We start from the raw sequence: 25,430 nt of genomic DNA, 5'->3' as shown, positions 1-25,430 counted from the left end.
CCAGTTCTAACTTTCCCAAATTTTGTTGGTTAAAGCCAAGTAGGAGTAAGGGGCCCAGAGAGGAATCCTGACATCTTCTTTCTGTTCTCAACTCAGACATACGGTTTGCTTGAGTGAGTCATTCTTTAGGTACCAAAAAAGTAGTTTTTGTGGCCGGATGAGGATGAAATGCCAAGGAGAGGTCTGTGTTCTTTTCAGGCCATTTTTCAGTGTTATTTATTGGAACCAAGCTCTAGGTGAGACATGGAACACAATCACCCAGCCTTGAGCACAGATGCTCTCAGTGGTCCCTCAGGATGAAAGGATGTCCTGGGAGGTGCCTTCAGGCCCAGAGGTAAATGCAGAGAGTATGTGCTGCACCTCCAAGAAAAGAAGGTCTCTGAAACCCTCCTGATTCTGTGCGCTTTTGTCTGTGTGGTACATAGGAACCAAGAAGACTTCAGGTTGAGATGATACTGAGTTTACCTGGTGTGTTATGCTTGACCCCAGTGTGTCTAATTAGGAATTTAATGTGTTCACATGTAAACAGTTATTTACCAGTGTTGCCCACAAGTTCTCAATGGTGAGAGAAGCTCATTTTATGCCAAGAAGTGTGCTGCAATAGGTACCCAGGGCTCCCTAGTGAAAAGCTCAACAGTTGGCAGTGACTGAAAGCTGTTTTTTCATCTATAGTTTTACAGCTGCAGAAATCGCACCGTTTGTTGAGATTCTGCTAACAAACCTTTTCAAAGCTCTCACACTTCCTGGCTCTTCAGAAAATGAATATATTATGAAAGGTAGGCCGTTTCCCTGGTGTACAGACTATAACTAAGTATCTAACCTCAGATTGTAAGGAAAACACTCCTTAGTGACACATCAGGTTCCATACTTCAAGAACCAGGTACTGTTTGTCAAAAAAAAAAAAATTTTTTTTTCTGTTATTGTTTTTAAGTAAGACAAATGATTCTTTGTTAACTAACAACTTCTCAAAAGTGTTTTACTTTAGGTTGGTGGAGTACTACTTCTTGTCTAAAAAAAGTGTAGCAAAATTTAATTTTTCCTTTCCTAGAGTTACTTTCAGAGGGCAAAAATCAGCTTAGCTATAATAGCCTCTGTAGCTGTGTTCTGCCTGGTGGAAAAGCATAGGTCCTGCTTCGTGCCTTTTCCTAGGGATGCTGGCATCAATAGTGATCTGCCATGTGCTACCTTAGGAGAGTGCCAGCTTTAGTATACCTTTTCTCATTGTCACATCTCAAAGGTCTCACTGTTTTCTGAATCATGACATATACTTATCCAAGGAACTCCCTGATCTTCCAGCTCCAATCAGGGCTTTTGAGGCTGTATAATGTACCTTTAAATTAAGCTGTAGATTTGTGGGTTTTAGCACCATGAGGACAGCAGAGTGAGAGGTGGTCTTTGTTATTGTGTTTCTTGTGTGCAATACATACTGCATACTGTTACACCCTCTGACTGCCTTAACTCAGCTGTGTTGATGAGAGTCTTTGTTTGGGTTAAAGAAACACCTTGCGCACATCTTGGAGTCAACAGACAAGATTTCTGTTGTTTGGAACTAACGTGGTATCAGGGGCTTTTTAGTAAATGCTGACTCAGGAAGTGAATCTATATCATGATAATAATCATATTTAGCTTACCAGTACATACTTGCCTCTCCTATGCCACATGTTTTTAGGCACCTGTTGATGTGCAAAGTTTTTACAGTATGGATTCTGTATGTTGAGTTTTTTAATGTTTTTAAGGAGATAATGGCTGGTGTTTTCTTTTAGTTTCCTGTGAGCTGAGAACTGTTAGATCTTGGGTAAGAGTTCTGCCAGAGGTCAGTTCCCCCAAGTGCTCTAGTTCAATGTCCTTGACACTCAGTGTTCATTCCTCCTCCTTTGTCTGCTCCTTTACTATCTAGTAATGTTCGATTGTTCCTTTTTGAATTCCTTAACCCTTGATCTTACAGAAATGCTTTTGTATTCTTCACGTATATTTTGCCACCCTTTATTTAGCCTGATAGAAAAGATATTTTTAAGTGGAGGAAAGCATGTAGGGGATATTTGAGCATCTTAAATTTTTATTTGATGAATTAGTAACCCTTCCCTCCAATCACTTCTATTTTAATGATTAACTAAACTGTTTGTGCTATTTTATATTTTACAGCTATCATGAGAAGTTTCTCCCTCCTGCAAGAAGCCATAATCCCCTACATCCCTACTCTGATCACTCAACTCACCCAGAAGCTGTTGGCAGTTAGTAAGGTAAGTGTGAGCTTACATTTTAATGATATTGAAAATGTTTATGTATGTGTATGTGGGCTCACTCATACTTTGACGTGTGTGGAGGTGAGAGGACAACTTGCAGGAGTTCTCTCCTTACATGATGTTGATTCCAGGGATTAAAGTCATTGTCAGGCATGTCAGCAAGAGCCCTTATCCGGCTGAACTACCTCAACAGCCCATGGCATTGCTTTTTAGCTTCCTGTCAACTGTTCGGGCTCAGAGCCCCTTGGCACCAGGCCAGGTGTTGTGGAGGTCTGGGTATTCTTCTGGCCTCGTGTTAGCATGCTTTTGTAGAAAGAAGTAGTACATGAATGAGGTAGAAATGTACTGCCTATCATTTTAAGTGTAGGTAGGTGCATGATTCTGCTCTTTTAAGTAAGAGAGACTTGGCACTAATGGACATCAAAGGCTTTGGGCTTAGAAAAAAGACAATTGGGCCTGGATAGATAGCTCAGTAGTTAAGAACACTGGTGCTCTTCCAGAGACATGGGTTCAAGTCCTAGCACCCACTTGGCATGTCTGAAACTCCTGTTTCAGGGGATCTGACACCCTCACATAAACATTCATGCATGCAAAACACCAATGTACATAAAATAAAAATAAATTCTTTGAAAAGAACATGACAGAGTTCTGTGTCTGTTCTTCCTTGCCTTTATTTCCATTAAATAAAGTTCTTTAGCCAGAAAATTTAGTTTCCATACATAAACATTGATACTAATTTTGGTTGGTTGGTTGGTTGGCTGGCTGGCTGGCTGGTTTGCTTGTTTTTGTTTTTCAGAAGGGTTTTCTGTAGCATTGGAGCCTGTCCTGGAACTCAATCTGTATACCAGGCTGGCCTCAAAGTCACAGAGATGTGCCTACCTCTGCCTCTGGAGTGCTGGGTTGAAAGGCATGTGCCACCACTGCCTGGTTCTACCTGTGTTCTTGGTATAAAACTGCTTTGGGACTTGGGGAATGTGGGGAGAACAAAGCAAGGTTGAGTGACACCACACACAAACACACCATGTGCGTGCTATGCTCCCTTTTACTCTAGCCAGCTCATGCTAGCTTTCCAAGACCTTTTGAGAAAAAAGGAAGACTGTTGTTCTTAAGGGTCAAGAGCTTGTGCACACAGCTGTCAAGGCTGGGCAGAGCCAGAAAGTGCTGTTTTCACTGCCTACAGTGTGGCTTTCCTAGGACATGTGGGTTTAATACAGTTCTTAAAGATCTGGGGCTGGGGCTTGCGTAATCCAAATGGAACTGTAAAGACCCAGCTAGATAAGTAGTAGAGTACTTCTTCAGAATGTAATGAAGCCCTGAGTCTCTTCCCATCACTACTACTTTCAAATAAATAAAAAATAAACAAGCGCTGGTTTAATTTTTTTTTTCTTTCTTCATGGTGATTTACTGGTTTTTATGTGTATGAGGGTTTGTGCATTTGTGTGTATGCACTGTGTGCATACCTGGTACCTGCCAACGTCAAAAGAAGCGGGTGTCAAGATTCCCTAGAATTGAAGTTCACAGATGGGTGTGAGACACCACATGGATGCTCCACTATAGGAGCAGCCAGTGTTCTTAACCACTGAACCATAGGTCTAGCCCTCCCATGTTTTAATTTAATTTTGTTAAGACAGGGTCTCATTATGTAGCCCTGGCTGCCCTGGAACTATCTATGTCAACCTGGTTTGCTTCCCTAGTACTAGGATTAAAGGTGTTCCACCATGCCCAGCTTTTATGCTATTTTAAAAGGAGCTGACATCTATTTTACCCGTTTTTAGGAGGGTCGAGTGTGTTCTGTTCTAGGTGACATATATAGTCACTCTGATTATTGAGATGGTATTTTGTTGGTTTTATTATTTCAGAATCCCAGCAAACCTCATTTTAATCACTATATGTTTGAAGCAATATGCTTGTCTATAAGAATAACCTGCAAAGCTAACCCTGCTGCTGTTGTGAATTTTGAGGAGGCTCTGTTCCTCGTGTTCACTGAAATCTTACAGAATGATGTGCAAGGTAAGCTTGTGGAAGTCTACCCTTCTGTGATGAGACTGGGTGGTTATAAAATGCTGCCTTTCAGACCAAAGCCCTGCATGCTGCCAGTAACATCCCTCTTTTAATTTCATCTACAGAATTTATCCCCTACGTTTTTCAAGTGATGTCTTTGCTTCTGGAAACACACAAAAATGATATCCCATCTTCATATATGGCCTTGTTTCCTCACCTCCTTCAGCCAGTGCTCTGGGAAAGAACGGGAAACATCCCTGCTCTAGTGAGGCTGCTTCAGGCATTCTTAGAACGAGGCTCAAGTACAATAGCAAGTGCTGCAGCTGACAAAATTGTGAGTCACGGTTATTTTTAAATAACTAATTATTGAAGATCATTTGCTAAAACAAGGGGTGGCAGGGTTTTTAGATTTGCTCCATAAAATAATTAAGTTCCATAAAATAAGATGGTTAATAGGAATGGTAATGTATACTTTATTGATACCAGCTTTTATTTGCTTATTATGTTTATAGTGGAAAAATGAGAGCCAATAGGTTAATTTCAATGATTTAACTTCAATAGCTTATTATAGTAATAGGGTATGTCATCTTCAACCCTTTTACAGTTCAGAAATAAGAGCTAGAAAAGGCTGGGCATGGTTGCATGCACACAGATATAATCCTAGCATTTGGGTATTGGAGGCAAAGTCATCTTTGGCTCCTTGTAGCTTCTGCCAAATAATTCTCAGTCCACCAGTAAGAGCAAGAGAGTAAGGCTGTTAAGTAGTGGGCAGTTTTCATACTAGCAGCCTGTTAAGCCTGTATAGTAGTCAATCCCTCTGCCTCTTGGAATGCTCATTGTTTGATCTGGTTTGTTGCAGCCTGGGTTACTGGGTGTCTTCCAGAAGCTAATTGCATCCAAAGCAAATGATCACCAAGGCTTCTATCTTCTCAACAGCATAATAGAGCACATGCCTCCGTGAGTCACATTAACCTCTGTGTATTGAAGCATGGATTATGTTTTATGCTCATAAAAGCCTGGCTTGATGTGTGCTTCTCTTCTGTTCTTTAGTGAGTCAGTTGACCAATACAGGAAGCAGATCTTCATTCTACTGTTCCAGAGACTGCAGAACTCTAAGACCACCAAGTTTATCAAGAGTAAGTGTTTCGTTTGGAAATGCTTTGAGAGTCTAGTGGTGGGCAAACTTTTTATCAGCCATAATGTTACATATAAAATATCTGAAAAAATGTATGTGCCCCAAGTACTAAGTTTGAAATGCATTATGTTCCAAAGTTTGGTTTATGTCAGTTTAGGGAGAGAAACACGTTTCAGTAGAAACAGTACTGTGGAAGTGTGTAGCTAATACAGACAAGGGGACCTCTGTCTCTGGAGGTTTGGGAGGCAAGTGTTAAACTGATGATACATCGATTTCCCCTGGCAGATTTCAAGAGAAATCCCTTATAATTTCAGTGAAGTCCACTATTAATACTTTGCCTTCTTTCCACAGGTTTCTTAGTATTTATCAACTTATATTGCATTAAGTATGGGGCATTAGCATTACAAGAAATATTTGATGGCATACAACCAAAGTAAGTTGTGGCTTTGTTTATAAGCAGATTATTTGACCACTTTTATATAAACCAGTGTGGGTGTAGGTATGGGGGTGGCTTTGTTGTTCTGGTTTGGGGATCCTTTTTGGTGGCTTTAGAAGCGTTCCTGCTCATAGAAAAACTGATCACGTCCTCATTTCCAAAGTCTCCTGGCATTCTGCACAAAGCTCATCATCTACACAAGACTCTCTCAGAAATAGTAGCTCATTGGATGAATGTGCAAGGGCAGCAGTATGACCCTGATGAGAGAGTCTGTAGTGTTCGTGCAAAGAACGTGTTTAGTGGTGTGACCTTTAGGGCAGTGGGAGACTAACAGAGAAGAGATAGAGGACAGCTATTAGAGGGAGAATCATGTGAGAAAATATCCCAAAACAGTACAGATTGACTTTAAATATCAATTATCTTGTAAAGTAGTACAAGAAAATACAATTCCTAGTAGTATGGGTTGTGGGGCACTGCAAAGCCTGTACTATTGGTGCAAGGCAGTGAAGGCCCCACCTTTGATCCACTTTCTGTACATAAAGAATAAGGATTTTGCATCACTTAGAACATGAGTTTTTACTTCCAGGCTGTTGTTAATAACTCATATGCAGGAAGTGGTCAAATGCACTGTTAGCGTTTATGTGCTTACAGATGTTTAAGAAAGATGCAAGCTCCTAATCAAGAGCTCTCACACTGGTCTATGTCAGTGGCAGGTGCTCTGGCTTTTGTATCTTAGCTCTGTTAATTTTTCAAAAATTTCTTGAACAGCCTTTTCAAAAAATTATTTTTTAACATTTTTTTAATAACATTTTAAACGTATAATTCTTCTTTCTTCTGCCCTGCCCCCAAAAAGCTGCAAAGGTTTTCTTATAGAAGGCTTACAGTAACAAAGCAGTGTTAATCAAGATCCTATAGCAGTTGGATGAGACAGTCGTACTTTATTTCACTCATACAAAATCACTGACTAGAAATAACATCTAATTACTTCACTTGTCTGATAGTGAGTAGATTTGTTTTGCTTTTATTAATAGGATGTTTGGAATGGTTTTGGAAAAAATCATTATTCCAGAGATTCAAAAGGTATCTGGAAATGTGGAGAAAAAAATCTGTGCAGTTGGCATAACCAAATTACTCACTGAATGTCCGCCAATGATGGACACTGAGTACACCAAACTATGGTGAGTAATCCCTTCTGAGAATGTGGGAACAGTATCCTTCTATGGCTGCAGAACTGACCAGGTATCTCTTGGTGGATGGGGCTAGGCCTTGATTCTTAATTTAAAGGGAGAAAGTGCTTATAGATCCTTGGAGAGTCTGATCTAGGGGATCTCTGAGTCTGTGATATAGACTTCTGTTCCTCCTGCCTCTTCCTTCTGAGTAATCCAGTTGCAATTACAGACTTACACTGCTATACAGTTTATGTTTCATAGGGGTTTCTCTTTGGTTTTGTCTTGCTATGTGCTCGTGTGGCCATATACCCGTCTGGTTTCATTTGCACATCCTGAGTTGACCTCTTTATTGAGGCTTTGTCTCTTGGTAAACCTGAAGCTGCTGATCCCACCCAGGTTCCCATACTGCCTATCTTTTTTTTATGGATACTAGGAATCCCTTGTGCTCAGCCTTGTACAACAAGCAGCTTATTTGATAATGTGTTTTCCTAGCCATTGTATTCTGGGACAGATTATTACTGAGTTCTGGGATTTGGGGCATAAGCCACCATGCCAGACTGTTTGTTTGACTCTTAAAAAATAATTTCCTGTGTTTTTCTCTCATTTGTCCAATCCAGGACTCCTTTGTTACAGTCTCTCATTGGCCTTTTTGAGTTACCTGAAGATGACACTATTCCTGATGAAGAGCATTTTATTGACATAGAAGATACACCAGGGTACCAGACTGCCTTCTCACAACTAGCATTTGCTGGTAAAAAAGAACATGACCCTGTAGGGCAGATGGTGAACAACCCGAAAATCCACCTGGCACAGTCACTTCACAAACTGTCTACTGCCTGTCCTGGAAGGGTAAGTGTCCGTGCCTTCACGGACTCTGATTCTTGGGGTTGACATTGGACAGTTATAAGATAAGAATGAACTTTAAAAACTGTAACATGCTATATGTGGTTGATTACACCCTTAGCACTCGAAGGCAGAGGCAGGTGGATCTCTTGAGTTCAAGGTCAACTTGGTCTACATAGCGAGTTCCAGGACAGCCAAGGCTACGCAGAGTCCTGTCTTGAAAAATAACAAAACAAACAAAACAAAACAAACAAAAAAAAAAAACCCTGTAAAATACTCAGAAGTTAAATAATAGTTCATGGATTCAGTCTAATACTGGCCATTTACTTGCATTTAGCTAGTCTTGCAGAGTCTTTGTACTATATGTTGTTTTTTGTTTTGTTTTGTTTTTCCACGCATAGAAACCGTATAACAAACCCTGGTGTATGCTGATAATTACCAACATTTTGTCAATTACTATTTTATTTGTTCACTGTAGTGAGTTTTAGAATCAGTATACATAAAGCCTGGAGATAGTGCTGAGCGGTTGAGAGCACTTCCAGAGGTGCCGAGTTCAATTCCCAGCACCACATGGTGGTAATGAGATCTAGTGCTCTCTTCTAGCCTGCAGGGATACATGCCAGCAGAACACTGTATACTAAATTAAAAAAAAAAAAAAAAAAAAAAAAAAGCACATATAAGTATTTAATTGGGGTTTGCCAACCAGTAAAAATTCTTCTTTTGACACACGAATAGTAGGTGTGCCCTTGTAATCCCAGCTGAGATGGGTGGGTAGCTGTCAGTTCGAGGCTAACCTTGGATATGTAACAAGAATCTTGTCCATAAACTAAAAGAACATAAAAACTCTTTATCCACTCAGGAGGCAGCGGCAGGTAGATCTCTGTGAATTGGAGGCCAGCCTGGTCTTTATGTGAGTCGCAGGACAGCCAGAGAACACACTGTTAGAGAGAAACCCTATTTAAACAGACAATAAGAAATAATAATCTTTAACAACCATAATACCCCTAATAGTAATTTTTTTTATGGGTCTACTGTGTATGTGCGTGAGTACATCCGTGCATGCATGTGTAGGCCATATGGATTTTTTCAGAGGCCATCTACCTTCTTTTTTGAGACATTTGTAGAGGTCTTGGGACTGTTAGTTTTCTCCTTCCACTGAATGAGTCCTGGGGATGAGACTTAGGTGATCATGCTTGGTGGCAAGTGTACCTCTGCCCACACAAGTACCTTTTACTCACCTATCCCAAACCTAGCCATTCTCAAAGTATGAGGTCCCTTGAGTTATTTCCTCCTCCTGTGGATGGTAACAGGGACTGGCTGCCCTCCCCCACGTGGTGGAAGCATTAAATCAGACCCTTTTGTGTGTGCATAGGAGTCTCCAACTCCTTATGTTTTCTGTCTACAGGTTCCCTCGATGGTGAGCACAAGCCTCAACGCAGAAGCATTGCAGTACCTTCAGGGCTACCTGCAGGCAGCCAGCGTGACTCTGCTATGAACGGCTTCTTCCTGACCCCATGGGCCCAGGATGGTTCTACGAACCATGTGGACTCTCGAGCATAGCTCTGCTCAAACATTACAGTCACAAACTCCATCTTACAGAGGATAGTAAATACTGCTGTATGCAAATGAGGTGTTTGTGTTGATCATCAACATAACTGGTAACTTGTCTCTTTGTGGCTTCATGGGACAAGTATTTGCAATGCCATGTTATGGCCATGGTCTGTGTTGAGCATTTGCACGGTTTGGACTTTGACTGTGGAGACTTACTGCTGTTTCTAAGTCTTTTGTTTTGAAGCTCATATTTCTCTCGTCCTTTGTACTGTTGTTTCTTTAAGCTTTTATTGGAAATGTGTCGGTTCTCCAAGCAGTGCACATTTCATAGTTAAAGTCTGTAATCAGCAATAAAAACCCAAAATGTGTATCTAAGAGCATCTGCAGGACAGGATTTTGGTGCTTTGATAAAATGAAGATTTTCCTGAAGTCTTTTCCACTTTGCCCTCCATAAAATTCCTAATTTTTTAATGATTTATACTTAGGTTGGTGGTTTGGTTTTTTTTTTTGTTTGGTTGGTGGTTGGTTTTTTTTTTGTTTGTTTGTTTGTTTTTTTCTCCCATAAGCAAAGCAGCTATCCATACAAAATTGAGGCTTGTCTACAAAAGTTTGTTAGTGATTGTCACTGTGTTGCTATTGGGTCTTGGAGCACAGATTGCATAGGTGCAACAGCAATGTTGTGGGAGACAGTGGGTTCCACTCAGAACTGCCTGATAAAATTCAGTTTTTCCTTACTCAGTTTATCTTTGTAAACAGAGCAAGTGTGATTTCGGGTTGTTGGCAACAGGGAGACTGCTGCTTTCTTTGACTCTTGGTTACCAGCTACCTTGTCTATTTTGTGTGCTATTCCTTGGAGCGCCTATGGAGGTCAGAAGGCAGCTTAGGGGACTGTGCCACCCACTTTTTATGCCAGATCCAATGATGAAACTCATGTCCCAGAGTTGCAGCAAGTGTTTTTCCATACTGTGCCATGTTCATTTGTATATTCATTGCGCTTCATTTGTAGCACATGTGTGTGAGCACATGGGCATCACGGCACTTGTGTAGTTCTCTCCTAATGTCGAAGTACCAAGAGTCAACTCATGTTATCAGGCGTGGCTCCAAGTGCCTTAACCCATTAGGCTGATGGTACTCAGCTGGATGGTTCTCAACGCCTTTCATGATCAAATATCAGATATTTGCATTTTGGGTTCATAACAGTAGCAAGATTAAGAGTTGTGACATAGCAACAAAGTAATTTTATGGTTGGGGGTCACCACAGCAGAAGGAACTATTTTGGGATGGCATTAGGCCATCCAATTTTCCCATGTTGTTTTGATAACATTCTGTTATGCCATTCTCAATACAGTTTTTAAATCCTGGTTTTAAAGATATGGCAAAGCAATGGTAGGTAGGGCTTAGGGTTATTATACCTCAGTGGTAGAGCATTTACGAAGCCTGCACAAGGCCCTGCCTTGCTTCTTCCCTAGCATGGCAGGGATTGGGGAACAACACAGACAAATATGTTAGTGGTGGTTTGGGTTAAGTCTACACCGGCTATCAACTCTAACGGGTGACTTGGCCTCTTGATTGTGCTTTCCTGGCAAAGGCTAAAAGACGACTATCTTGATTGTGCTTTCCTGGCAAAGGCTAAAAGACGACTAATGCACACAAGAGCTCTGGAAGCAGAGAAGCTGTGGGGAAGCAGCACTGAAAGCTGCTGGTCCTTCCTTGGCGTGTATGTTGGTGGAGGCCGGGGCCAGGCTCTGAGTAGAGGCTCACCACTTACTGACCACTACCACCCCATGTTTCTGATGCCATGGCCCCCACCTGGCCAACATGCCCAAGCCAGGGCCTTACTATACAGAGTAAAGTCAGTGTCCCTCATAGTATCTTTTTAGCAAGAAGACTTTGTTTTTTGAGAAAGGGTTTCTCTGTAGCTTTGACTGTCATAGAACTAGCTCTGTAGACCAAACTAGCCTTGAATTCACAAATCCACCTGCCTCTGCCTCCCGAGTGCTGGGATTACAGGAGTGCCCCACCAACGCTCGGCACAAAGGAACTTTTTTCTTTCCCCCCTCCTATCTGCTCCACAGAGGGAAAGCTCCCCCTCCCCCAAAAGTCTACTAAGTCTCTCCCATCATCTAGTTGAGGCAGGACAAAGGCACCTGTCTACCCCCACACTCCTGTACAAACAGACTTTTAAATAATTTCAAAAGTATTTTCTTTGAAAAAAATGTCCTGAAGCAATTTCCCACTAAACCTAGAGTTGGTCATTTTCTGTGTGACTGGCTGAACCTGTGATCGTGTCTCCACCCCCATTTTGGGGGCTGTAATTGTTTTACCCCCAGAGACAGCTTCCTACCCTGATAATTTTGCACTTTGCTATATTTTTCTCCTAGACACCAGATAGTCAAGCAGCTCACCTGTCAGCGCCATGATGTCATCATTCAGATAAGGCAACGCCCATAGCACTTCCATCAAGTGCACACAGCCAATAGCCAGCGATGCCCTTGCCCTAGACCAATAGCATAGCCCAGGACTTCCACACTAGGGCATCCTAAGCCTTACTTCAGCAGCATTCTTACACTTGGTCCTCTCCATTTCCTGAAGGTGGAATTACTCCAGTTCCCTGATCTTAACCCTACACTCATGGCATTCTTTCATCGACGTTTTTTGGTTGTTGTTCATTGGTTGGTTCTTGTCTTTTGTTTTATGCTGCTAAAAGTCAAACTCAGAAACTTTCACACTTTTTTTTTTTTTGCTGTTTTGGTAAAGGAAAATGATGAGTATTCATGTTACAGATCATATGCTTAGCGCATAGTGCAAACCATTTCATGTGTGCAGTGAAGTTGCCCTATCTCCACATTCTACAAGCATTTCCAACTTTGCTTCCCTTACATCTTCCTCACTACTACATTCTTTACTTTTTATTTACATCTATGGGCAGGGATATGTGTGGTGGCACCTGTATGGGGGCTAGAAAACAACTTGTGGAATCCAATCTGTCCATCCACCATATGTATCCTAAGCATTGAACTCAAGTCATCTGAGTTGGCATCAAACACCTCTATCAACCGTGCCATCTTGTGAGCAGTCTGTAAACTTCTGCTTTGGAAACAAGGATTTAGTCCAAAATCTACTTCCTGTTTTATCTTGACAGGCCTGTCACTATATACCTTACTGGAGAGGAGAGACAAGAGAATCACCAGGGGGTCCAAGGCCAGCTAGAGATAGAAAGCAAGACCCTGACTCAAATAATGGGGTTCCTTTGTTGTTTTTTGGCTTTGTTTTTAAGAAAGGATTTCTCTGTATAGTTGTGGATGTCCTGAAACTCACTCTGCAGACCAGGTAGGTAAGCTTCAAACTCAGGATATCTGCCTGCCTCTGTAAAGGCTTGTGCTGACACCACCCTGTAAATATGTTAATCATTATGCTGGTCAGTCCTATCACAGAAAACCCTGTCTCAAAAAAAGGGGGGGGGAATATATATATATACACACACACAAAGATAAATTTGTGTGGAGAATGTATAGTGTCCTTAGAAGCCAGATAAAATCCTCTGGTACTGGAGTTATAGACAGGTAAATCACTATATATGTGATGGGAACTGAACCTAGGTTCCCCTCCACCTCTGCCCCTCCCTCTATACACATGCATCAGGTACTTTGCTCCATGCCCCACTGGAGTGCAAACATACATAATGGCAAATCTTTTTTTAAAAATGTAATCTCAAATGCTCTCTAGCTTATCTGGAACCATGAAACACATCTGCAGCAGAAGCAGGAGGTTGTAAGCCCTGAAGGAGAGGGATATGCTAAAGTGGCCTTTTCTGAAATGGTATTGCTGCAGAAGATGGACCTGCCACTTAGGAGGAAAGGCTCTAAAGGCTCCACCCACCACTCCCTGAGGATCTATAGGCAGGTAATAGTTACTTGGGGGAAGGATTAGATTTTCTTCAGGTGGCAATGCACCTGTGTTCCTGTAAGCCCTGTTTGTTTGAATTAGAATGGCCCCTGCATGCTCCTGTATTGGGATACTTGGTCCACAGTAATAATCTGTGTGCACTCAAAGAGGAACTACTGGTTTGTGGCAGGTTTTTTTGTTTTTTTGAAGGTTAACACATCTCATTTCACTTCATGTTGAACACTTGCCATTACATTTTGCATGCATTCCACAGCCAAGTGTACATGCAGCCTTTAAAGGTAAATTCTCTGTCATCATGGTGGTGAGCAATTTTAATCCCAGCACTCAGAAGGCAGGCGGATCTCTCCTGGTCTACAAAGCAAGTTGCATGACAGCAAACTAAGGCTGTTACACAGTGAAACCCTGTCTCAATAACCACGCACACACACACAAAGTACACTCCTATTTTAATCTTCAGCCACTGTCAGCCTGACTCCCCAGGCTGCCCCAGCCCTTCCCTCACTCAGTTACTGCTCAGCTGGAAAAAGACTTTCTTGGTAGCTGTTTATTGATCAATAGTTTAATATAAAGAAATTTTTAGATCTTCAGATTTTGCCCAGAGAGAATCACAAGCATTACAAATATTTAAGGGGGGTGGGGAGGTTTGATGAACCAGAAGGTATTGATCTAGAAGCAGTGGTACTTGAAAATAAATTAACAAAAAAAAAAAAAAAAAATTTTTTTTTAGTATCACCATTTATTATTGACAATGACTTAGTTTACTTACATTCCGTGGGTGAAAAGGTTCCAGCTAAACCAAGAGTGGAAGCGGTGCCAATGCTTCCACCAGGGCTAGCTGCTTCCTGTGTCTGTACACACCTGCACAGCACCAGGAAACCTGTCACCTTTCCCTTCAAGGAGGTTGGAATTGACTGCATTACGCACTCCAGGGACACCAGCCTGCAGGCACCCACAGGTGATGTCCTGTAGTGTGATCAAAAGCTACCTCCTTAAGAGACACATTAAATGTTGGGGCTCATTTTTAAGTCTAATGCTTAAAAATAAAAAGGACCAAATCTTTTTGATCACCTAAAGTTTAAATTTCCTAAGCTGTCCAATTTATACAAGGGGAAGGGGTATCAAGGATTCTGGTAAGTCTAGAACTGTCTAGCCAAGCCAGGGGCTCAGATGCATCACCAAACAGGGCTGTGATCTTTGCCAGTTATAAGACTGATAGCATCTGTCTTGGACAAGTTTCTAAACTGCTAGATAAGTAGATGCAACTGAGAAACTGAAATGAAAATTATATAGTGTCATATCAACCAAAGGAAATAATGAAACTAAACTAACAGCATCACTGTTGAGAAAGCAGTGGTTAGAGTAGGTGGGTGCTACGTGTGGCAGGCTGAGAATGCCGCGTCAGTTGTGTGGGGCAGGAAGCACTGGCTTTTCTCTGGTGCTTTTAGCTCCAGGGCCACTCTAAGGCCTCTCTGGCATGGCTGTCCAGGGTTGTCCAAAGTATCTGAATGAGCCAGCATGAGAGTTGGCAATGCTTTCTGTTTCTCTTTTATCACAATATAAAAATTGGAGGTGATGGGTGGGGCTGGTCTCTCTTGCTGGATGGCAGAGCACAGCATTGTCACTAGCAGTCCAGCACAACCAAGGCCACCACCTGGAGTCTCTTGTCTTCGTAACTACCGCTGCCACATTCTTATCCACCATGTTTCGGACCACTGGAGTTATCAGAAATTCCAAATTTTCAAAGCAGTTCTCAGTATTTTCAGTATATATGTTGGGTTTTATAGTGATTCGTGGCCAGGAAAAGTTCAGCACCTCCCACACCTTCAAGGGGGGGGGGGGAGAAAGGCAAGAACATTAAAATGAGGGCTAAAGCTAACTAAATGCAGCTTGCAAACTTACAGTCCCTTTTGTGGGAACTGATACTAGTCATCCCAGAACATACTGGTAATGAGAAAGTGATGAAAGAATTTTACATGTATTCTGTGTCTGACAAAGGAAGAAAACGACAGTGGGTTGGGGACACGGCTTAATGGCAGACCACTTGCCCTGGCCTAAACCCAAGGGCCCTGGGTTTAGTCCCCCAGCATCACCATTAAGCATTTGGAAAGAGTTATTTCCATAAACAAAGGATAGGCTGCAGTTCTTTCAGTGGTCAAGAGAAGAGTGGGCACTGAATAAGGGCAAGATGTACTATCATATCATTAAAATAATGTGAATATTTTCCTTATTCTCAAACCTACATCAAGGAGGGGCTCTTCAGGGGTTAAAACCAGATTGCAGTTCAGGAAAATGCTATCTCAAAGTAGACCAATAATGGTGGCATTTGCTGCACATGTTCACTCTCTGACACTGCTGCCTTCCGTGAACTGACACTACATATGCCCACTTACGCTGACACTGGTCCATTTCCTGTTCTTGGCATCTCTGTGCTCTGTTGGTCCAACTCTGACAGCAACTTTAAAATGTTGAGTGCAGCCTAGAAGGGTAGAAGGAAGGAAGTCAGCTACAGAGAACGATCGAAGACTGCTAGTGAGAAACATCAGCAAATGGATAGCGACTTTTTTCCTCCCAATGTTTGAATCCCCTGTCCCCACCTCAACCAAGACAGGGTTCTGCATTGCCCTGGCTATCCTAGAACTCACTCTGTAGACCAGGCATGCCTCTGCCTCTCCAGTGCCGGAATTAAAGGCATGCACCGCCACCACCAAGCTAAAATGTAAACTGCAACTTTCCTCAGGTAGTACATAATTCCTTTCGTCTTTTCACTTCTCACAAAACTCCTGTTTCCCCATAACTCAGAGGTGTCACCTCTATGTGGCATTATGTTCCATCCAGTGACAAAGTTCATGTGTACAGACTCCTCTTTTGGGGTTTAACTTTACCTGAACAGACTGGCATGGGAGGGGCTTTCTACAGCTGCCAGAATAGGGGCTGAATTTAGACTCATTCACAAGGTTACATACAGGAGAGCTGCGCCCCTCTTCCTGAGACCACTAACAATCTGTACAAGGCAATGTGCAGGGACCCAGACAGCTTCTCTCAGCAACCTTGGGGCCCACATACCATATCATGACAGGACTCCACATCCTTGCCAATGCCGTGGCTGACAAGGGGTGGCTGTGAAGAGCAGTTGATGAGAGACACACACTCGTTCTTGTTGTTCTTGGGGAAGTCTTTGTATTCAACCTAAGGGAGAAGAGCACAGCCCCCCCACCAGCCATGTGGACCTCAGCCCAGAATCCTCCGAGTGTCTTCTCTCCCTATACACCTGTCATAGCTCTTACTCTACTCACACCCTAGGTGTGTGTGTGGCACATGGTATGCTGTGTGTGGAGGTAAAGAAAAACAACTTGCTGTAGTTCTCTTTCCACCAACAACCAAATTCAAGGTTGCTGGGTTTGATGATAATGAACTTTCATGCAATGATGCAATGAGCCACCTTGTCACACCCCAGACCTGTCCTTGTCTTTCTCGCTTCCTGCACTGAGCCACACTACTATACATCCAATCTCTTAGACAAAGCATATGATCTCACTTTTTCTGGTTTCTGTAGGACTGGGGATAGAACCTGGGTTCTTGCATGTATTAAAAAAGTGATTCTGTGCAGAAAGAACCTGACTTAAAGGCCCAGAGATGACCATACAAAGGCAAACAGTTACCTGGAATCCCTGGGCTCTGGAAAGGTAGTACAGCTGCTCAGAGGGTCTTGTGCGAGGTCCATGGGGTACGTGGCCTGAAGAGATGTTACTCTTTAAAATGGTCTCGGCTGTGGGCGAGGTGCCCCCGTACAACAACTCTCGAGCTATCATGGCAGTTACCGTGGCCTTGGCAGGATTCAGAGCTGCCCTGGTGAAATCTTTGGTGTGGTGTCCTTGACTAACCCCAACAGCCTGGGCAACTTCTGGCACCATGGGGAGGATTCCAGCTGGCAGCTGCTGATGGCTAAGATAAGGCATCCTGAAGTCATCCTCTTTATTACCTGTAAGGAACATACAGGTCACCACAGCCACCCAACCACCTAAGTAAGAAGCTACAGTGCCGCTCTTTTCACCATCCAAGCACATACAAGCTCTTAGAAGGCAGTGGCTAGTGGTGCTTCAGGCACAGAAGAACCATGCAAAGCCAGACAACACTGGATCAAGAGTGTCTCACTTACTAGTTGCATTTTCATCCCCAGGGTTAGGTTCAAAAAACGTTACTTTCCTTCCGTCTCCTGGTTTCTTTACCGGGGTCTTAAGAAAGAAAAATGGCAGTGAGTATGGACAAGCACTGGGGACTGTGTGCATTCTATCACCGCACCCACCACACCACATAAGCTCTCATGCCTGACCATGATGGCATTTACACGGTGCAGATCATGAATGGAGAGCTGGCTCTGTGCCAAGGACCAGGAAATGCTGGCTTGAAAGTGTTCAGACCAGTGGGAGAATAGGGTCTGCACTGGTGCTGAGAGGTGCCTTCCATTACCTAGAACTAATATCCAGAAATGATACTTCCACAAAGAACAAAGAGGCATTTAGTGCATAATCATCAGACACAAGGCAAGTGTGATTACAAGTTCTACAGGGTTACCCAACAGGAAATCTGAAAGCCAAACCCAGGTTTATGTAAATTCCATATGGAACATCTGGGTCCCAGCTACTGACTTTGCAGGCACAGTGGGAGCTGTTTCTTAGTCATGAAATGGCAAAGCTCAGAAGAGACTCAGTCCTACTTTAGTGTACCCCAACAAGACAATGACTGGAGTCACCAATAGTAGCTGATATTCTCCTGGAATCCTGTTGACCACTCTGCAGAGTAATATTCAACTAACAATTCACAGGAGAATTCTCAATCTGTACTATATAGAGATTTAGCCTTTTATTAACAATGCTATCTTGTCCCAGAAAAGCCAAAGCCAGATCCATAAGAGCAAAAACTACGTCATGCACACCCCTTTGAAGCACAGATGATAGTCATATGTATTGATGCCAATCCCAACTACTTATCAGGAGAGAACAGGACATCCTGCAGAAATGCACATCCAGCCCACAGTGACACTAAAAACTTAACCAAACCACTCGTGGGACACGGTGAACTGGACAGGAAACTTCCCTCCTGCAAACACTATCAAATGGACGAACCCCAGGGGGCAGGCTGCTTACTGCAGGGAAGATGAAGCCTTGCCCCAGGCTTGCCCATGCAGGGAGCTAGGCCACCTGGCAGTGAGAGTCCCAGCAGTCACCTTCTCTTCTGATTTGAGTGCTGGCTTGGCAGGCTGCGCCTGGGGAACTTTGAACCCCAAGATCTCCAGCATGTTTTCAGCAGCATTGCGCTTGGCCACCTTCTTATTGGTACCCGCTCCTTCTGCAGTGTGATTCCCAACCTTTACCTGCAGAAAACAACAAAGACCTGTGACTGAACATCTAAGACAGAACAGGAACTGGTTGGTATGCTGCCAAAAGCCCCAGGGATGACTTTGCTATATGGGATGGTAAAAAGTGTTTTGCATAGCCTGATTCTGAAACCATTGCTGTGATGGCCACATTCAAGTTAGAAATATCTAAAATCTACAATAAAGAATACTGTATGGAAAATAAAGACAGGGATCTAACCACAATGATCCCTCCTCCCACACCACTCTGAGTGCTGGCTGTTGGACAAGTTCCAGCATACTCCATTAAAGCTGTTCTGACCACAGATGTCTGGCTGCTAAAATCAAAATCCGTGCCAAAAAACTGAAAGGGTTAGCAGGACTCCTTCCCTGGCCTAGGCAAATTGCAGGTTTCAACTTCCTCTTAGAAAACAAGCCTTGTTTCTTGCCTTTGTTTCTGTGTTTGGGTTTTAAGACAGTCTCACTATGTAGACCAGGCTGGCCTCAAACTCAGAGGGATACACCTACCTCTTGCCTCTGCCTCAAGAGTACTGAGAAGTAAATGCATATACCACCCAGTGAACTGCAACATCACCTCACCTTAATGACCAGTGGACCATGAGACACTGACATGGCTGGGGAAGGGCTACCCACTGCTACATCCAACCCACCTGCATCACAAACTCCCTACGACGTGGAAGGCCTCGCTCTGTGAGGAGCACGTACTCTGGCTCCTTTTCCTTTTTGGCCTGCTGGATCTGTGCCAGTCTGCTAATAGGATTCATCCCCTGGCCATAATCCGGGGCTGTCTGTAGCTGAAGAGCAAACAGTGCAGAAATGTCAGCAGATGACAGGAGACAAACAGTGCTGGTATAAGGGCTCAGAATCAAATCTTGTAAAAAGTGAACATGCTTTATGATCATGCTGAGATGATTTCTGTGTCTTAGAAAACTGCCCTCAGCATTTCACTGTGAGGGGAAAACACCAAAGTAATGTCTTCACAGTAAATGAAGAGACAACACACACACACACACACACAGCCCCACCCATTCCAAAGAGACTGGCAGGCTATGATGCCCACCCCATAGGAACCTGACACTTGGATGTGTTTCTTCTCATCTTTACTCAAGCTGTAAAGCATCCACTGCCCCTGTGTGGTACTGGGCAGCAACCAGGCTTCTAACCCAGCCACGGCAACACTGCAACCCTGTCATACAGGCGCTCACCTTACAAGTGGGCTGACTTTTCCTCTTGATTCTGGGTTTCACTCGCTCCACAGCAGGCAGAGGCGGCAGCCTCCTCAGCTGCTCCAGCACGGCCCTTGCTGCATTCTTCTTGGAGATCTTCTTGCTTTTCCCTTCTCCTTCCCCTACAAACTCCCCGACTGAAACCCTGGTCACAAAGTTCTTCATGTGGGGTGGGCCACTCTCCCGGGCCACCTGTGTCAGAGGGAAAGACTGAGTGAAAGCGTGACAGACACTTGTTAAAAGTGGTAAGGCACACTGCTTTGCACACATGCTTCAAAGTAATGCATGTGAACACAGGTGCAGAATATCAAGGGGAGAGGAAAAGATAGGTTTTATTTACAATAGAGCAGAGGCTTGGAAATTCAGGTGACTGTCAGTGATTCCCACCCCCACAGATGACACTGGTAATCTCACTAACTCCCACACCCTGGGAACAAGGGTACAAGCTTGAAGGGTCTCCCAAAAGGTCCTGCGTCCCAAGGGAAGAAAGACTCCCTTTGAGGATCATATCCATTGTAGAACCCTAAACCAATGTAGAGCCCTACACAAAGTGGAACAGACAACACCCCACCCCAGACAGTGGTGTTGCAGGATGCTCTGAGGACCCCACCAAAAGATACACATCCTGAATCTAGTCCCTCAGAATGAGAGCCATTCAACTAGCCTTCTAACACACCAAGCTCAAAAAAACAAAGTTTAAAAAAAAATGTTCAGGAAACAAAGTTTGTCAAAGAAATAGCTAGGGGTTGGGGGGCAGAGGTGCTCACATCCTCAGACCAAATACGAATGCTGTTGGCTCACTCTGACCTCACAGCCCACCTGGCCCCTCTATACTCAAAATCTGACTAGAAATTAACTGCTATTGTTCATTTATTTAGCAATACGTTCTGAGAATCCAGCATGGACCAGGCAATCTGCCACATGCAACAGAAAAGGCAGGCCATGCTCAATCTACCAGTGGATGTGGCTGTGACCTTTCTGACTCGGACAGTTACTCCATAGAAATCCTTCAATGACACCATCTACAGATGTACCACAATGGTCCCACATTACCACTCGTGTGCTGATTTCAATGAAAATATCTCCACAGTCCCAGGCACTAGAATACCCTTGGTCCCCAGTTGGTGGCACTGTCTGGGGAGGTCAAGGAGGTACTAAGTACAGATCACTGTGAGCAAGCACTGAGAGAACCAAACCTCACCCTATCTCCAGTTCACTCTTGTTCATGTTTGCCGAGGAGATGTGAACTCTCGGCACCCTGCTCTTTGAGCCCCATCTACCCATTTGCTGCATAGTGGACTCCTACTCCTCTGCAAGCATAAGTTGAAACAAACTCTTCTTGCCTTGGTTATGGTGTTTTTATCACAGAAAGAGAAAAGTCATACAAGACCACCGCTAGAGGGCACCCTGACGATTTCTCTTTGGTGGCTACTTGACTTGTCTCTGGAATGCTACCTATTCCTAAAGGCAAGTGTGATTGTGGAGGAGGGAGGGAAGTAATCTAATCCCCAGATGCCACCACAATAAAAGGCTCCAAAAAGCTCTGAGATTTAGGCAGGGCAGTGACTAGTACAAATAGCTGACTAGCTTAACAGGAATCCAGGGCTGCCTGAGCAGAGATTCGGGGAACCAGACACCCTCTCCTAAAATTGTGGTCACCTGCTCCTCCTGTCTACAGCTGCATTTTCACGCCTTACTATTCTGAAGAAAGGGCATGTTTCCTTTTTCCTACAAGGATAGCTCAGGGAGTCTGGGATCCAGTTCCCACCTAGCTTCCACCCAGCAACTAGCCCTGTTGTTCTGGGCAATATCTCCTTCCCACTCCAGCCACATGGTGCCTCCCCAATAGAAGACAGGAGGCTCTAGTTTCTAAACCAGGCAACAGGACAGTTCTCACACAGGCTGGTCTGGGAGGAAAGCCCCATGGTGGGAAAGTGAGCCCCACCAGGCCATAGGACAGTCACCCAATCTGTCTATGGGATGAAAGAGAAGACATGCATTTCATGAAATAAAATGAGGGGATCACTGTAAATGCAGAATTAAAATAGTCTACAAGATAGCAGCTTCACATGGAAAACAAACTCTAGAGGCTAAGGAGGTGAAGGGCAGCCACAAAAGGAAACCCTGTGTCTAACCCAGCACTCAGACAGAAAACCAGGCTGTGTGTCACTTAGGATCACAGTAATGGTGTGTGTGTGTGTGTGTGTGTGTGCGTGTGTGCGCGCGCGTGTGCGTGTGTGTGTGTGTGTAGACAGGATCACTGGGGCTCATCAGCCAGCCTGCCTAGCTAAACTGGTCCCAGGGATACCATTAAGAGACCTTGCTTTGGAAAAGGAGGGTAGGTCACTTAGATGCTTGGTGGATAAAGCACTTGCTGGGCAAGTGTGAGCACGTGTCTGATCTAGGAGGTGAAAACTGCTACAAAGCTGTCCTGACTCACACATGTGTGCCGTGGCACACTTATACACATACAATAATTCATTAAGAAACAAAGTTTATGTTTTTGGGGTCTGGCAAAACACTTTCATGGTTAAAGGTTCTTGCTACCTATCATGTAACAAAGGAAATACCATTTCCCCAAATTCTGGTAGTTAGCCAAAAGCCAGCATTCACCAGGGACTTGTGAAGCCAGCTCCTCTCTAACACAAGGAGCCATTCCCTATCACTGGCAGGAGAGACAAATGGCTTCCTGTGGTGCCTATTAGCACACTTGCTGGCTCCCAGGCTCCCTCGGTATCACAGTGCCTGTTATAAACTTCTCCACCTCACGGGCTTCTCTGTCCCCAGCTGTTCCTTTCTCCTATAGTCCCGCTATAGCTATATCGCTTCTGTTTTCCTCTCTCTCCCTTCCAGGCCAGGCCCAGTCTGCCAGCCATGTTCAGTCTACTGCTTTCTCTCCCTGCTCTGGAATCTTCCAGGTGACTCTGGCTGTTCTCTCCCTCATATCTAGAAAAACCTTCCCTTTAGCCTGGCAGTGGTGGCACATGCCTTTAATCCCAGCACTTTGGAGGCAGAGACAGGCAGATGGATCTCTGGAGGGGTGTGAGGCCAGCCTGGTCTACAGAGTTTCAGAGTAGGATCCAAAGCTACACAGAGAAACCCTGTCTCAAAAGGCAAACTCAACCCCCCCCCCAAAAAAAAGAAAAAAAAATCAATCAAACATACAAAATAAAAAAGTCTCCCTCCTCTTTGCTACTGTATTAGGGCTAGTCTGCAACAGAAATGTACTAAAATATACTTTATTTTCTATTTTGAGAAACAACCTATTACTTTTTTTTTTAGAACATCAGATTTCGTCAGGTGGTGGTGCACACCTTTAACCCCAGCATTTGGGAGGCAGAGGCAGGTGGATCTCTGTGGGTTCGACTAGCCTGATCAATAAAGCAAGTTCTAGGTCAGCCAGCGCTGTTAAACAGAGAAACTCTTGTGACAAAAAATAAATCCAACCAGCCCTCCTGGCTCCTCTTGGGTATTTGTCACAGCAATTCTGACTGACCCATACCTAGAGAGACATACTATTTGGGAGGTGAAGTTGCTCTGCAGAGCAAGGGAAGGGACGGGACCTGAGTGCTATGGTGTAGACGTGAAGACAACCATGGCACATTTCACTTCCCTAGGTTCAAATAGACCCTCAGACACTTCAGGGTAAGGAGCTCAAGGAGGAGATAGTAATTACTGCCCTCCTGAGCACAACGTCTGCGCCATCAGTGTGAAGAGTCATGAGTGCTACTCCAATATTAAGAAAAAGTTGATCCAATTATGAATGCTGACAGGATTTGGTAAAAACAATGTAGTACATGTGAAATAGGCTTACCTCAAAATTCACAGGCAAATTCCGCTTCAGTGCAATCTCAAACACCTGGCTTATTTCTGATTTATTGAGGTTTTCTTCTTCTAATTCTCTTCCATTCATCTACAGAAGAATTGTTATGAGTCAACTCTGAGGAGCCAGGTATGGTGGTACACACTTTTAATCTGAGTCAGAGGAGTCAGAGGAAGGAGTCTGAGTTCAAGGCCAGCCTGGTCTACAGAGTAAATTCCAGGACAGCCAACGCTACCCAGTGACAAAAAAATTAAAGGGGGGGAGCCAACTTTTGGTCAAGCCACCTACAGTCACTGAACCTCAGCTCTAGAGTTAACAATGGATTAGAGATGGAGGCCACATCAAATTGAATCTTAAGCCTCATGTCAAACACTGTCCAAATGCAGCTAGTAAACTTACTGTAATAAGCCATAACAGCACCAGAGCCAGTCGGAGGGAGACCCCTCTTGTGGTAGGTGTAAGGCATACATACTGTAGAGGCCCTGGAAATCACGTTCGTAAACAATGCAGTGGAACAGAGTGCCCCAAGCGCAGGCAAACAAACGATGCAGCAGGCAAAAGGCCGAGGCACAAACCAATAGTTTCCTAAACCAGGGCAGAGGCAGAGTCCACCCTGGTACCAGTCCTCCAGGAGGGTCAGGGCCCAAGCCACCTCTCTTTGAGCTGATTACATGGATTCTACAGAGTTCAGCAGACATTCTGGAAGCTGGAGGGGCTATCCCAACACAGCACCAGCAGACCTGGACCTGGCCAGAGCTGCTAGCTTCACAATGCTGCTTTCTTTTGCCAAATTTATCAACTTGTCCTTCCAGGATCAGCCCTAACAGGACTCCTGGCTGAACTTGCTAACAGGCCGTGGCAGGGCTAGCCAGGCTTTACAGTAAGCTTAGTTCATCCAGAAGACCCACCCACAAGGGAGCTGCACAAACCCATAAAGGTCAAGTAGGTAGGCAAAGCTCCTGGCACTAACCTACGGATGCCGTCCAGGCACACTCCAGAACCACACACCCGTTTCTTCTGGGTCTACAAGCAGTGCTCCCCTCCTCCCCCCACAATGTGCTTCCTTCCCACACAGGGCTCTTTGCATTGTGCCTCATCAGCATCATGTGCCCAGTGCTCTGATGGTTCCTTACTCCAGAACAGGAAGAGCCCTGGTCTTCCTTTCCACTGAACTCAAACTTAAGGATTCAAAAGACACTCCCTAATCAGCTGGGAGCAGAGTGGCACAAGACTCTCTGGCCCTTGTGTCTGCTTCTTAGAGCCTAGTTCTTGAAACCTGTTTTCCTACAAAGTGCCTTAGGAAGCTGAAATTTAACTGCGTGTGAGGAAGCCAGACCTCAGATGTCTCTCACTGGCATGGTCAAGTAGCTACTGACAGACAACTACAGCTGGGCGGTGGTGGTGCACACCTTTACTCCCAGCACTCGGGAGGCAGAAGCAGGTGGGATCTCTGAGTTCCAGACTATAGAGAGAGACCCTATCTCAAAAAAAAAAAAAAAAAATCTATCATGGTAGTTTTAAATCACAGCCAGGCTAATAGCATAGCTCAGCATGTGATTAGCATTAACCTTCAGCAACAGGAAAAGAAGACAAAGAAAGGCCCCAATTCATAAACACTCCTCTCTTCAAGAAGCAGGCTTCTCCACACTGAATGCCCTAGAAGCTGTTGGATTATTCTACATGTACAAGAGTTAAGCTGATGAGTTTTTCTAAAGTGACCTTT

At 44.0% G+C, this 25,430-nt stretch overlaps 2 protein-coding genes across 3 annotated transcripts in view; one reads left to right on the top strand and one right to left on the bottom strand.

The window, feature by feature from the left end:
* Cse1l (chromosome segregation 1 like) overlaps positions 1 to 9,753 on the top strand; it is a 40,243-nt gene extending 30,490 nt beyond the window's left edge. For both annotated transcript variants that reach the window (XM_051186068.1, XM_051186076.1), the window contains exons 16-25: positions 673 to 776; positions 2,143 to 2,240; positions 4,103 to 4,253; positions 4,370 to 4,578; positions 5,104 to 5,201; positions 5,295 to 5,380; positions 5,731 to 5,812; positions 6,847 to 6,993; positions 7,602 to 7,833; positions 9,233 to 9,753. In XM_051186068.1, the coding sequence (XP_051042025.1) occupies positions 673 to 776; positions 2,143 to 2,240; positions 4,103 to 4,253; positions 4,370 to 4,578; positions 5,104 to 5,201; positions 5,295 to 5,380; positions 5,731 to 5,812; positions 6,847 to 6,993; positions 7,602 to 7,833; positions 9,233 to 9,322 (1,297 nt within the window). In that variant the 3' untranslated portion in view covers positions 9,323 to 9,753. The remainder of the gene's footprint in view (positions 1 to 672; positions 777 to 2,142; positions 2,241 to 4,102; positions 4,254 to 4,369; positions 4,579 to 5,103; positions 5,202 to 5,294; positions 5,381 to 5,730; positions 5,813 to 6,846; positions 6,994 to 7,601; positions 7,834 to 9,232) is intronic.
* Positions 9,754 to 13,813: 4,060 nt separating this feature from the next.
* Stau1 (staufen double-stranded RNA binding protein 1) overlaps positions 13,814 to 25,430 on the bottom strand; it is a 35,351-nt gene continuing 23,734 nt past the window's right edge. The window contains 9 exon segments of the mRNA XM_051186057.1: positions 13,814 to 15,105; positions 15,675 to 15,760; positions 16,348 to 16,470; positions 16,944 to 17,263; positions 17,441 to 17,516; positions 18,509 to 18,655; positions 19,309 to 19,452; positions 19,864 to 20,076; positions 23,699 to 23,797. Of these exon segments, the coding sequence (XP_051042014.1) occupies positions 15,090 to 15,105; positions 15,675 to 15,760; positions 16,348 to 16,470; positions 16,944 to 17,263; positions 17,441 to 17,516; positions 18,509 to 18,655; positions 19,309 to 19,452; positions 19,864 to 20,076; positions 23,699 to 23,797 (1,224 nt within the window). The 3' untranslated portion in view covers positions 13,814 to 15,089.

The sequence above is a fragment of the Phodopus roborovskii genome, unplaced genomic scaffold (assembly GCF_943737965.1).
Source record: "Phodopus roborovskii unplaced genomic scaffold, PHOROB, whole genome shotgun sequence".
Taxonomy (NCBI): Eukaryota; Metazoa; Chordata; class Mammalia; order Rodentia; family Cricetidae; genus Phodopus; species Phodopus roborovskii.
This window is presented reverse-complemented; position numbering and strand designations above follow the sequence as displayed.